Below are 14,067 nucleotides of genomic sequence, written 5' to 3' on the forward strand. Positions count from 1 at the left end.
ATTCATATGATATTTATTGTCGGTTAATTTTCATATTATAGTCTTTTTAGTACTTAGATTTTGTATACATATTATTACATTTTTTATGGAGTTTTTATTTGTTTTTGTTTATATGAATTTTCACTTTATTTTTGCTCTATATGAATTTTTTTATTTTTTATTTGGTTTTGTAAAATTTATAACAGTAATTCTTGTATATTATGTTTATTATTGTTATCTTTTTATAATATGAATTATTGATCCTATTAGGTAGAGCAAATTAAATAAAAATTAACCATACGTAATAATAATTATTACCATGTATATACTTAAAATTTAGGTGGAAACTCAGGTACAGTCGACTTCACGTCATCTAGCTACCCTCAACTATCAACTTCACGCTAAATCGACTTCACCTAAGTTTTCACCTAAAATTTAACAAAAATATAATATGTTTGAATCAAACACGTAGTTGGTAGTTGGAAAAAGTAAAAGCGATACTTAAAAGTTAAAACACACTCTTTTTGTTCATTCTTCGATCACATTGCATTCCTCTTCTTCTTCTTCTCCTTCTTGTTGGCGCGATGGGAAACTCTTCCTCCATGCTAACGCAGTACGACATCGAAGAGGTCCAGAAATATTGCGAAGACACTTGTATGTAATTCGCAAAACTTAATTAAAACGCTTTACCATTTTTTTCAATTTTGATTTTGATTTTGATTTGTGGCTGGAGGAACACCATAGTCACGCAGCAGGAGATCGTATCTCTGTACAGTAGGTTTTGCCAGCTGGATCGTAAGAACTGCGGCTTCATTCCCTCCGATGAATTTCTCAGCATTCCCGAATTCTCGCTCAACCCTCTCTCTCACTCTTTGCTCAACATGTTGGATGGTTTGAACTTCAAGGAATTTGTTGCATTCTTATCCGTCTTTAGTCCTCGTGCTACTATGCAACACAAAATTGAATGTAAATTTCTTTTTCCCCTTTCTTTCTGGCTAAAGAAATAGATTGATAATCTGATATTAGATTTGGTGTTTTTTTTAGTTATTTTCAAGGTGTATGATACTGATTGCAATGGCAAAGTAACTTTCCGTGACATTTTAAGGGTTCTGAAGGATATGACTGGACAATTTATGCCTGAAAAACAGATGGAGGTCATATTTCATTTCATTTCATTTGATTACATTACATTATATACTTGCTTACTGAATTCAAAGAGATCAAGGTATAAGCTTTCTTTGAAAGGTTTATAAATTTGTAGTTCTATTTGCACTTTCCATTTATTCGGAATGAGAAATGCTATTTGTACACCAAAATCAGCCACTAAAATCAGCCACCAATGTATTTGTGTATAAATACATGTGTGGTTTAATTTATTTTCAATGTTGTATTTGTATTTCAGCATGTATTTTATACTGGTGGCTGACTCTAGTGACTGATTTTGGTGTACACGTAGCATAACCCATTTAGAATATATGAGTGTGTTTGTTGCTGGGACGACCACGGGCTGGTATTGTTATCTAACATTTCAATTGGCAAAAGCAAATTGAGGTTGATGTGATATGCTTATTATAACTGCCTCTGATGGATTTTGTTTCCCTTTGTACCTTTTACAGGAGATTCTTACACAGGTCCTTGAGGAAGCAGGCTATCAAAAGGATTCTGTTTTGGTCTTGTCTGACTTCATGAAGGTACTCAAATGATCTTATCTTTAATTTAGATAAACATTCGAATATTATGAAAATAAAGAGTAGAGACATGGACAAAAATTGCTTGAATAGCTGCCTAAAACCATTAACAAGAATTCAATTTGGGCCTTGGACAGAACTTCGGCTATGACAAATTGTTTGTGTTGAATTGGAGTTATATTTTGTTTATTTATCATGGCCATTAGTAGAAGGGTGATTATTGATTAGATCTCATTATTTGGAACACAAGTTGTAGTTAGCTTGAAACTGATGCTTATCATTGTTAGTGGTCAATTGACATTATTTATTTCACAGTTGACTTTCTTGTGTTATCCCATGCATGCTGAACACTGCTTGATATTTGTTAGTTTGTCAACTTTCATTGAAAAATGAATAACTTATTGTTTTTTTCCATGATAGATTCTTGGCGATTCGGACCTAAAGATGGAAGTTGATTTTCATGTTGATTAGAATGAAAGTACCAATGGTATTAGAATATAGTATAGTCCTACTTTCTTTCTGTTTCATTTAGGAGATTCTTGATCATGATACCTAGTTCTTATATTATTTTTGGACTCTAATTGTTTAGAAACAAAAACATGGATGATAAATTCTTAACAGCATTCAGCATTCTTTTTTCTTGGAAGTAACTTCTAATAGTTCATATCAATATTGTTGCATAATGAGTAATTGGTATCTTACAATTCTATAATCTTTTCACATTACCATCCAAGCTTATTTATTCACTCTTCTATAAACGTAAGCATGACCACAATATTTCCCATCAAACTTCTATAAGTATTACTTACTACACTTATCTCATCTAATAGTACTTATTATTGTAGAAATTTAAAGCTTGTATTGAACATTACACAAATCTCAATTCATTTTTGTTAGCTTTTACATACCATAAATTATAAATATTTATGTAAATAATGTAAAAAAAAAATACAACTCAGTTTTATTCTAATGTTAGTAGTTACTCGTGTATTTTCAACAAAAGCTAAGAGAGAATACATGCAAAAAGTTTGTAGTACTCCAACACTACATGCATAAAAACAGGACACATGAATTCATTCAAAGGTAATGATAGAAGGATAAAAGAATACAAGTGATGTGAATGATAAAAGAAACAAATTAAAATGGTGAAACTTATTTGAATATAACTAGTTCCACTATATTCAAAATGACTAATAAACAACAATGTTATTCCAATTAGAAAACTAATATTTACATTTAACAATTGACTAACTTAAAAGTTTTTCAAGACAATATTATTTTAAGTAAATATTATTTTTCTTTGATTACATTCAAAATTATTAGATCTATTATTAAACTATTATATTCCTTTTCTTATTAAACCACCGAATAGCAATAGCACAACACCACACAGCAATTAGGCAAGGAACAAGATTGGCAATTTGATAAGAACTTATTTAAGAAATACCATGATAATGATAACAATAATAATAATAATGATGTTGGCCTTTGGTAAAGCCAGAAGTTAAGCGCCTATTTGATCGCTTCTAAACACAATTTCCTATTTTTAAACATGACAAGATTTGGATAATTGAATATTGTAAATATAAGAATAGACAAAAATAGGGAGAAAATTAATGAGAAGATATACTAATGAAAAGGTTTGCAGAACTATGGCTTTACACTTGTCAATGTTTCCAGAGTGCAATACATATTGATGGCATCAAAATCATTATTTTTATTTTATAGAAGTCAGCAAAATCAGTTTAGTGACCGGTTCTTGGTTAACCGGACCGGTTCTTGTTTCCGGTCCGGTCTTCTCTTCTTTCTTTTTAAGGTAGTCGTGGCTATGCCCCATTGTAGCCGTTGGAAATGACGGTTCCCCTCCTTCCTTTAGATTCCAACAACAAACTACTTTTTTGAAGCCACCCAAAAAGAAAAAATAATAATCCAAAACATGGGTCCCGATCATAGAACAAAACAATTAATCACCGTCCCAGATAATGAATGTGTTTAACAAAAGAAAAAGTAGTTAATGAACAATGATTTTGTCTGCATTTTGTAACCCAACCGCCACGAAACTCGTCCCATGTCTGTTCTTCACTTGTGATCTTCCTGAAAATGTCCTCTTATGAATTTTCCAACTGCGCCTGTTCGTATACAAAATACCCAACATAGAAAGTTTTTTTCTTTTCGTTTTTTTTCCCCTTCCTGATAATCTTTTAATTTGTTGGAATTTGATGCAGAAAAACAGAGGATCCTGCTTCTTCAGGGTGTTTCCGCGTTTGTCTTATTGAATCCGTTCACGCTTATTTGGAACCTGCAAAGGTACATTTGATAAATTTCTTTTCTTCCTTGCAGTGAAAGCATGCTCCAATTTTATATGGTTTATGTAGCTAACACCACAATTTTCTAATTTATTTTCTTGTATTTTCCTTGCCGCTAACACCATTCTGCTTCATTACTTGGATGCATCTATATTTCCCTTTTGTTTTTTCGTGAAAAAGAAAGGTTCCTGGTTTTCCAAAATTGTGGGAATTAAGGATTGTTTTTTACAGACATTGAAAACTTGATTTCTTATATGTATATATCTATTTTGTATGCTCAAATGCATTGCTATTTATTGAATTGTGAAATTGATCACATAGATACAAAGAAAATCCAATCCTTTTTTGTGTCATCATATAGTTGTGATTAAAATGCTGCTATCTCTTGTGTTTAGAAGTAAACTATAAGTGAACCTGTACAATGGTTGAAACTAGCACGGCGTCTCCGATGGCGGAGGCTGATATAACAGCAATGAAGGAAACACTCCGAGCCCAACAAATTCTTCTGCAGCAGCTACATGCAGAGTTGGATCAGGAAAGAGAAGCCTCTGCTACTGCAGCCAGCGAAGCTATGGACATGATACTTCGTCTGCAAGGCGAAAAGGCTGCCGTGAAGATGGAGGCAAGTCACTACAAGAGAATGGCAGAGGAGAAGATAGGTCATGCTGAGGAAACTCTTGAAGTCTTTGAAGAGCTTATGTATCAGAAGGAGATGGAAACCACTGCTCTTGAGTTCCAAGTCTTGGCTTACAAACAGAAGCTTCTGGCATTGGGAGTAGATATCAATCTCAGTGAGCTTGAATTCCCTGATGATCTTCTTCTTAATAGAAGTGAACAAAATGGAGAAGATGATCAAAGTAGCTCTATGAGAAGGTTGCAATCATTGCCCCCTATTGCTTTTAAGAATACATTTAGAGCTGCAAGAAAGAGGGACAGATCTCCTAGTCCAACTCCATTTAATATTCCGGTTCCTAAATCGGCTGAGAACAATGATCAGGAAGACTATCCTAATGGATCACTTGATTCATATTGGAACCAAATCAAAAAGTTAGATGAAAAAGTTAAAGAGATTTCAGATTGCAAAGAATCTGGAGTTGAAATATGTCCAAGACCAAGGATTAGAAGAGGGAGATCATGTTCATTGTTATCACAATTAGGCAGTCCAGCAACCTCTGATCAAACAGATAAAGTAATCTCAAGTAGAGCGAGTCGTCATGGAAGTACAAACGATAGAGAATCGGTTGCAAGTGTCTCTACCTTGGTTAATGTTCATGATGTATTTGAAGTGCCACAAGCTAGTGAGAAAAAGGTTTTAGAAGCAGATAGCAGATTAACAAAACCAGATTCTTTGTCTGATGAAATTGTAGAATCAAATGTTAGACCTGATATAGACAAGAGAAAGAACAAGATTATTCCACAAAAGCCTATTTCCAAAGATATGAAGACCATCATTCGGCAGAAAAAGGAAGAGATGGATGCTGAAAGCAATGCGTCTCGAGCTGAGATTCAAAGGTTGCATCAGAGAATCGAACGGCTCGAGAGGGAAAGAATGAATCCAAGGCCACATGAAGGGGATAAAGAAGAACATTTGAGGTTGTTGAAGGAGATATACCATCGAATCACTTTGATTATGTCCGAGATAAAGTCTATCAAAACTGAAACTCCTCCACCTAAGAATGTGCCACTGGATCCTCTTCAAGAGGTAGTATACTTTTGAACTTAGTCATCATTTATTATTGTATTCTATGTTCAATAAATATTTTTGCTTCTATTTCCTTCAAGATAACAGTTTTCAACTCTCTATGAACAGGCAATGTTATACTTTTGGATTTGATCAAGGTAATTTACCAGAATGATTTTCTCAAACAACTGATCGACTCAGTTTATCAATTAGTACAGATGATTTTGTCCACTGAGAAGATTTTGTGATATGTGCAGTTAGATTAGATTTTCTAAGCTGAATTTTTTTGTCACTGGAGAAGAATGTAATCCTGATATGTTATTTTTGTATACTGAGGTTGAAATCCTTTGCAAAGTGCAAACTTTATACTGTATGATGTTCTTTTGGTCTCTATAATTGAAGGAGAATGAATTTTTGTCCTGAGTTTTTCCATATTTTTCTTTTTCTCCATGAATTGTTGTCATGAAAAAGAGAGCAAATGAAGGGGATTTAATAAAAAACAAAAATTACAGAAATGATGTTCTTTCAGAATAAAGGGCCACTGCGTTTTACACATTGTAACAGTTCCATTAAAGTTGATAATGGAGGTCAACATCATGTGGTAGTGCAATTAACATAGTCACCATCTCTTTCAGTTTTCATGCACAAAAGATGAGCATATTCATCACTACCTTATGCTCCTATATGAACTCATTTTCTGTTATTTGTTTTAATTAAAGCAAGATATTAACCCATAATTCAACTGTTTATCATGATTATATTGGAAGAGAACCTGCTATTTAACCATTTTTATATGCTTCTTTGGCCATTTGTGGCCTTGTTTTTACATTATAGAAGATGATATTTTTACATAAAATAAACTATTTTGCATAGATACCTAACTCACTCTTTATTAATAGGAATTTTCTAGTTTCATGCAGAAGAACTAGTGCTTCTTTATGCTAGTACATGCACCTACATATTTTATTCATTCCAAGTCAATTTAAGACTAATAGGATTCTGCACTATTTTGTTAATTACTTTACTCCAATCTCTGAAGATATTATACCTTTGTGTAGATGATGATGAATCAACCCATCATTAATGTGAATGTTAAGACTAAAATGGTAGGGAACATGAAAGAAGCGTGATGAACTTGAATTGAGCTGAACTGAAGTGATTACTATTCAACAAACTTAATTAGTAAACAATTTATTTATAAAATTAAAACTAATACTACCATTTCTTGTGTTTGATTGGTGGAATTTTACCAGATTGAATTATGCACAAGATTGTCTCAAGCATCTAAATCAGCAAGGTTTTGTATTGTACTATACTTCTGCTACTAAATTCTCTAATACTTTTTTGGTAAATTAAGTATGCAATGTTTGGTTTCCCCTGCTTTAGTTTGTTTAGGCAAGTAACCTTTGAAACTAATAGGAGTGTGAATTAAGTGGCATTAGTAGGTAAAAAATTGTCATTGTAATTGTAATTTGTTACCATATTTAAGGTTTATAGGATGCTAATATATTTTGTTCTTCAAAAGAACCAGTATAAATGTTAAACAACTTCATTAAGAGATTTTGATAGATATTACATAGTTGAACTTTGGAATGATATCACAAACTTCTAGGGCCTTGGTGAATCATGTGTATATATTTATTAATATTGTTGTGTCCCCTCATTTTGACAAGTGGAGAAGTGATTAAATCATTAAACAACAGTGGAAACTTTTTATATAAGGAACACCTGATTTGTCCTAGTTTTCATCCATGACAGAAACTTGACAAATCAGCAACCATAGTTTTTTTTCTCCTATGATCTCAAGGTAATGCTAAGATAACCGATCTAGCATTTGTTTTTAGTTATATAATAAGATAGATGGTTGCTTCTTTAAAAAACCTGTGTCATGAAATCGCTTGTCCTAAAAGTTTAAGTCGATAGAAGGAGATACATGAATGATTATATCTCTAATAGGATTTGCGTGAATTTTTGTATAGAATTTTCTTTTTCTTTTTTTATTTGTCTTATACTGAAATTATTTTCTTTTGAATTTAAAGAATTGAACTCTAGACTTTAATTCATAGAAATTCTTATACTATGTGGCTATGATGCATAGACACTGACACGGACACGGGACACGACACGACACAGGACACGTCGACACGCGAATTTTAAAATCTTACATGACACGGGGACACGCATACATATAAAATATAAAGTATTTTTTAGATAAATCGTAATGATATTTTGATATTTTATTGATATTAAAATATAAATTAAAATTTTCAATTATGTTTAATGTCTTATTTTAATTATATCAAGTATTTAAAATATTTTTTTATTTTAATAAATAATAATATATACTCTATCTAAATTTATTTTAAAAATATATGTTAAGAATAAGACAAGACACGCTGACACGTGATGGTATTTAGGTGTGTCCAGATGTGTCCGGAGAAGAATTTTTTATTTTTTATTAAGATACGGTTGGACACAGCAGACACGCGTGTCAGACGAATGTCGGTGAGTGTCGTATCCGAAATATGTCTGACACGTGCACACGGCAACTCAACGAAGTATCCATGCTTCATAGCTATGTGGTGAAACAACTTGTCCAAAAACTTAAGTTGATTAGAAGAGATACCAACTTGAATTCCAATATAATAGCATGAAGAACAATTGAGGCTTACATCTATCATTTAGGTAACTTTTTATCTGGTGTCACAGCCTAATAATGATTACTTTAAATTCAGTTCCCAACTCCATTGTGAGTATTGTCAAAAAGATTAATGAATTGCTCTAATTGGCTACAAGATTTTCTTGAGATTTGTCAACATTTTTGTAATATAAATATATGATTTCTGACTCTCTTATTTTGAGTTAATTTAATGTGGATATCTGGCATGCCAAGTCATTATCTAATCTTGCTTGTGATCTTTGTCAAGGGACAACTTAACCTGTCGAAGCAAAAATCATGGCATAGCGGTTTTCTCGTGCTGAAGTGATCTCTGAAACTCTCATAAAGTTTTTTTCATCTGGATTATTTTTCAAATATCCACTTGATAAGTATATGCATATAAAAAGTTAGGCAAAAAGAGAAATAGACAACCAAATTGATTGTTTAAATATTATGAGAATTGGTTGACAAATTGAAATGTCCATCCCATGCTTTTAAGCATAATAATTTCAATGCTCATGCTCAGAATATAAAATAAATCAATAATTTTATTTGTACACCAAACTCTCAAGATATCTGTAAATATAAAGAGAACACATGTTAGTTATGAAGAAATTACTGGTATCAGAATGGTATCTAACTATCTATTAAAAAGAATGGATACCTATACAAATTGAAAATAAAATGGAATTAATTGACCATGATAATTGATAACAAACAACAAAGTTTGGACTTAAACAGAATAATTGGATACAAATAAGAGGATACATATTGCTAGTTACAAAAATGGAAGGTCACAAACTCATAATGTTTTATTGATTGACTAAAACATTTGGACTATAATACAAAATTTTCATTGACATAGTATCAAAATTTATATTCTTAATTAATTACTATTTGACTGAATTTTCTGATCTGCATGAAGAATTTGGATTAGTGAGGTAGTCCTTTAATCTTCCCAACTCTTGTGCTACATCCATCATGGTTGGTCTTGTTGAAGGATTCTGCTGTGTGCAGATAAGTCCCAACTCCACAAGTTCAAGTATAACATCTTGCCTTGTTCTGTTATGATGACTTGGCAAACAAGAAGAGTATCTTTGTAATGCTTCTTCAACCAATTTGCCAAGCTTGTCTTGGTTTGTGTATTGTCTCTTAACCCACTCATGCAAGCTTGATCCTTCATGCATGAGTACATCCGTGGGGCGTCTCCCCGTGACGATTTCTAACAGAATCACTCCAAAACTGTAAACATCACCTTGAGTTGAAGCATGTTTTCCCATGCCATATTCTGTCTTGTCCAAGAAAAAATTGAGTGAGAGAATAATGAGAAAAAAACATAAAAAGAAATTAATATGAAGAAAATACTAAAGAGTATGATCATTAATACATGATAATATTGAACATAGTATAGGAAAACTTTGGATAAGAATTCACAAAGTACATACCAGGAGCTATATAGCCAACAGAGCCACATAATAAGCCCTGTGTTGAGCTGAAAGATGCTGCTGAGTAACTTGTGGAGGCACTGTCATCACCTTTTACAAGCTTTGCAATTCCAAAATCCGTAACCAAAGCTGTCATATCTTCATCAAGAAGTATATTACTCGGCTTAAGATCGCAGTGCGCGATTTTCACTGGTGAGTAATGGTGGAGATAGGACATTCCCTCGGCTACATCGCTGCATATCCTCACTAACTGAACCACATCCAACCTTTGGTTTAACCCATGACTTGGATATAAGTGCCTCTCAAGACTACCATTTGGCATAAGAGGAAGCACAAGAGCCTTAAATCCTGGTTTACTACAAATTGTGATGATCTTTATTAAGTTTCTGTGCCTAATCTTTCTAATGATTTGGCATTCCCTCTTAAAGCTCCATGAGATATCACCAGCTGTTTCTGTATCTAATACCTTCACTGCTACTCTTGTGTTATCTAAGAGGACTCCTTTGTAGACCTGTCCAAACCGGCCTGAACCGATTAAGCTCGAGGAACTGAAACCTCCTGTGGCTTCTCTAAGATTTCCATATGAAATTTTTGGATAATGGAGCTCTTCTGTTTCCTCTTCCTCATCCCTCAACTTGCCCTTGTTAACAACTGCGAATCGCTTTCTCACTCTTGACTTGATTACCATGGAGTACCTACACATGCACAGAAGAGGAGTGGCAAATAGTAACACAGGAATCAATAAGAACACCAAATGATAGCTGTGTTTCTTATGGCAGATTTCCAAGCCTACTACTGTGCCACAAAGACCATCATTTCCCAGGAAAGAATCTATGGTCAGAGATGAAAATGCTCCCTTGTTTGAGACATTTCCTGAGAATTTGTTGAAAGAGAAATTGAGTACTTTGAGGGTGGAAGATAGCTGCAGAGACACTGGTATTACTCCACTCAACTGGTTTGAAGACACATCAAGTGCTTCAAGATAAGGCAATTGGCCTAATGAATAAGGGATAGGGCCTTCTAAGGAGTTACCAGAGAGGTTGAGGTACTCTAGTGCTATGGAACTTTCAAGTTGTGGTGGGATTCTTCCTGATAGATTGTTCATGGAAAGATCAATAGCTAGCACCATATCCATTTTGCTGAGTTCTAATGGAATTGGACCATATAAGTTATTGCTTGATAAATTCAAGTATAGTTTCAAGCTAGCCAAAGCTGCAACTTCTGCAGGAATCTGGCCTGAAATCTTGTTGTGAGACAAGTCCAGAATCTCCAAATTGACACATTTTCCAAGACTTGGTGGAATTTTCCCAGAAAGCTGGTTGTCATAAAGTAAAAGCCTTCTTAACTGGGGAAGGTTGGCAAAACTATCTGGTATTGAACCTGAAAGCTTGTTTCTTGACAAATCTAGAAGGCCCAGGTGTTTGATATCACTAAGTTCTGATGGAATCTCACCATGTAATGAGTTATTTGACAAATAAATTCTCTCTAGCCTAATCATGTGGCAGAAACTAGAGGGGATTGATCCATTTATTTGATTACTAGACAAATTCAAGAAAGTCAAGTTGACAAGGTTGGAAATATGTGGAGGTATAGAACCATATATGAGATTTCCTTCTAGGTGAAGATGTTGCATACTAGTAGGAAGATCACCAATAATATGAGGTAGCTTCCCACCAAGGCGGTTTCCCGCTAATTCGAGTTCTTGAAATCTAGACAAGTTCATCAAGGAAGCAAAGAAAGGTTCAAGGTTGGCGTTACCATCATGGCTGACAAAGTCATTATATGACAAGTACAGGAACTGTAATTGTGGCCAATTGTGTACTATCTCAGATGGAAGCTCTCCACTTAACATATTTGACTCCAAATCAAGCCATTTAAGTTGAGTGGAGTTTGAAAGAGATAAGGGAACATGACCAACAAAATGATTAGACCAAAGTAAGAAGAACCTAAGTTCTTTAAGGACACACTCATTGCTCAAAGGGATAAATCCCCCTAAAGAATTATTGGAGAGGTCTATATAACTTAGTGAACTTCCATTGCAGAAAAGTGATGGTGGAATTTCTCCATCAAGATTATTGCTTTCCATGTCAAGGTAGTCCAAGTTGTGAAGGAACCCAAACTCTGAGGGAATGACACCTTCAAGAAAATTCCCAGACAAACTTAGTTGTCTTAGGTGAATTAAATAGCCTAACTCTTTTGGAATGTGACCCACAAAAAAGTTCCCTGAAAGATCAAGAATTTTCAAGGAAGAGAGGTTTCCAAGTGAAGGAGAAATGGTTCCCCCCAATGACCTTTCACTAAGGTCAAGCTCTATGATCCTATCACTTGCATTGTTGCACTTCACACCTGACCAATCACAAACATGAACATTTGGTGACTTCCAACTCTCTAGAGCATTTTCAGGGTCAGAAACAATGCATAACATGAATGAAACAAGTGAACTTTTATCATACACAAGGGGGGCATTTTGTTCCCCATGAACTACTCTTGAGTTAACAATGTCCAAAAACAAAAATAGGAACATTGTTGTAACTCTTAACAAACACATCATGAATCACAATATCTTTTGTCTACAATCAGAGAACAAAACAAAACAAAAAACGGAAAATATAGTGGAGGAAAAACGTTGACAAATGACTACTATAGAAAGATATACAGGAACTTAAGAATGCCAAGTTAAGTTCAATGTAGCTCAATAAATATAGGAGCAGTTGCAAGATTTTGAAGGCTAAGAAGTTAGAAGGAAGCAGCATGTTAGAAAAATTATGAACCTTGTGCCTAACTGCCGTTGAAGTGGCAAACGAACGTTTGATCATACTATGTTTGACTTTGTAAGCATGATACTCCCAGTTTCCTCATATTCTCGTGTATTATGTGAACAATTAATTATTGAAAAAGTATAAGTAACCAATAACATTTTTAAACAATGTGTGAACAACGTGAATAAATAGGATTAAAAGCGTAAATTAACCTTAAATTTAATTAATAATATTAAATTAGGGTGTAGTGTATTTTTATTTGATTGGTGGTTATTCATATTGTTCAAAATGATCATTATTTACCTAGCATTTTCCTTAATTATTTTGCTAACAAATTAATTCTAAAGAGTCTTTTTCATCAATACTAAGAAAAATAATTGAGAGAATTACTTAAATTGGTGCGTATTTATTTTCTTTTAAATAAGATAATGAATTAAATATTGTGAATAAAAAAAATTATTTCCATAGATACTTTTTCGACTCAAATTTTTTAAGAATTTATAGATTTAGTTATTAATATTTAAAAAATATAAAATAAAATATATTATTAAATTATTAAATTAAAAAAATTAAATAATATCTAAAAAATAATAAAAATAATAATAAATTTTGATAATTCTTAATATTTTTCCTAATCTAAACTAATGAGATGTTTATTCGACTGTTGATGTTTGATTATGTACACGTGTGACACATGAGCAAAGTTACGGGGTGTTTAGCAAATGGCAATAGTGGTGTACATGTCAGCATATATTAGGCCTAACATTGATTTTTTAATCATGCAACAATTCATTTGCTACATAGATTGAGTTGAAGTAGTGGTGGATGATGTGCTGTTAAAGGATAATCTTGGTTAGTAGGCACGCTTATAGGGAACCATTATTGTGTGCTGACAATGTTACATCTTGGTATAGTTGTCGGTTGCATCTTGATTTGCTTCAATTTGAGCACTATATAGAGATGATGTCAATTTATATGATGACACAAATGACTATTATGACTCTCTTATTGTGTATATAATATAATATATAGCTGAGAATTCCCATAAATATTTATTAGTTATGGCTAATCATAAAAGTGAGAAACTCACAAGATATTGGAAGATAGATTAAGGATTAATTTATTTGATATGTTGAAGAAAATTTTATGTTCTAAATTATTTAAACTGTGATGTTAATGGTTTGATAAATAAAAAAAAATTAAAAAAAAAAGTTATTTTTATTATAGAAAATAATAAAAAAATTTATTGAGTTATTACATTTTATATATTATGTACTTTTTATGTACTTTCACTAAAAAAATTATAATAGTAAACCTGATAAAAAAATAATTTAAATAATACCCTCCTACAAGCTAGAATTGTGTAAATCTAACAATCCTAAGTTAAAAATATTAGCAAAAAAATTCGATAACAGAGCTTTGATAAAAAAATCAGCAAGTTAATTTTTAGAACGAACATAAAATGAATAAGATTAGACAAATGCTTTTCACAAAGACATTTCACTTCAATGTGTTTGGTTCTTTCATGAAAAATAGAATTATTGGCAATG

General features: G+C 32.8%; 3 protein-coding genes across 4 annotated transcripts; 2 read left to right on the forward strand and 1 right to left on the reverse strand.

Moving 5' to 3' along the window:
- On the forward strand, positions 479-2,374 carry LOC107620368 (calcineurin subunit B). Its single transcript, XM_016322540.2, has 5 exons — positions 479-633; positions 724-945; positions 1,024-1,133; positions 1,596-1,670; positions 2,088-2,374. Exons 1-5 carry the CDS (start codon positions 564-566, stop codon positions 2,136-2,138), a joined length of 528 nt encoding a protein of 175 aa, XP_016178026.1. The 5' UTR covers positions 479-563; the 3' UTR covers positions 2,139-2,374.
- Positions 3,462-6,077, forward strand: LOC107641421 (myosin-binding protein 7). 2 transcript variants are annotated; one of them, XM_016344918.2, is made up of 4 exons: positions 3,462-3,798; positions 3,893-3,974; positions 4,369-5,675; positions 5,784-6,077. In XM_016344918.2, the coding sequence occupies exons 3-4, from the start codon at positions 4,395-4,397 to the stop codon at positions 5,805-5,807; spliced, it is 1,305 nt and encodes a 434-aa protein (XP_016200404.1). In that variant the 5' UTR covers positions 3,462-3,798; positions 3,893-3,974; positions 4,369-4,394; the 3' UTR covers positions 5,808-6,077. The 2 variants fall into 2 exon arrangements, with proteins under 2 accessions (XP_016200404.1, XP_020962048.1); XM_021106389.1 differs by having other exon boundaries at positions 4,372-5,675.
- On the reverse strand, positions 9,089-12,517 carry LOC107641431 (putative leucine-rich repeat receptor-like serine/threonine-protein kinase At2g24130). The gene is made up of 2 exons (XM_016344927.2): positions 9,759-12,517; positions 9,089-9,601 (listed from the first exon to the last, which is right to left on the reverse strand). Exons 1-2 carry the CDS (start codon positions 12,307-12,309, stop codon positions 9,207-9,209), a joined length of 2,946 nt encoding a protein of 981 aa, XP_016200413.1. The 5' UTR covers positions 12,310-12,517; the 3' UTR covers positions 9,089-9,206.

Source organism: Arachis ipaensis, chromosome B01 (genome assembly GCF_000816755.2).
Source record: "Arachis ipaensis cultivar K30076 chromosome B01, Araip1.1, whole genome shotgun sequence".
NCBI classification, from domain to species: domain Eukaryota; kingdom Viridiplantae; phylum Streptophyta; class Magnoliopsida; order Fabales; family Fabaceae; genus Arachis; species Arachis ipaensis.

Coding starts and splice junctions, on each gene's coding strand:
- LOC107620368 (XM_016322540.2), top strand. CDS start 564: ATGGGAAACTCTTCCTCCATGCTAACGCAGTACGACATCGAAGAGGTC. Junction 634..723: donor GAAATATTGCGAAGACACTT/GTATGTAATTCG, acceptor GGAACACCATAG/TCACGCAGCAGGAGATCGTA. Junction 1,671..2,087: donor TCTTGTCTGACTTCATGAAG/GTACTCAAATGA, acceptor TTTCCATGATAG/ATTCTTGGCGATTCGGACCT.
- LOC107641421 (XM_016344918.2), top strand. CDS start 4,395: ATGGTTGAAACTAGCACGGCGTCTCCGATGGCGGAGGCTGATATAACA. Junction 5,676..5,783: donor CACTGGATCCTCTTCAAGAG/GTAGTATACTTT, acceptor CTCTATGAACAG/GCAATGTTATACTTTTGGAT.
- LOC107641431 (XM_016344927.2), bottom strand. CDS start 12,309: ATGATGTGTTTGTTAAGAGTTACAACAATGTTCCTATTTTTGTTTTTG. Junction 9,602..9,758: donor TGTTGGCTATATAGCTCCTG/GTATGTACTTTG, acceptor TGGACAAGACAG/AATATGGCATGGGAAAACAT.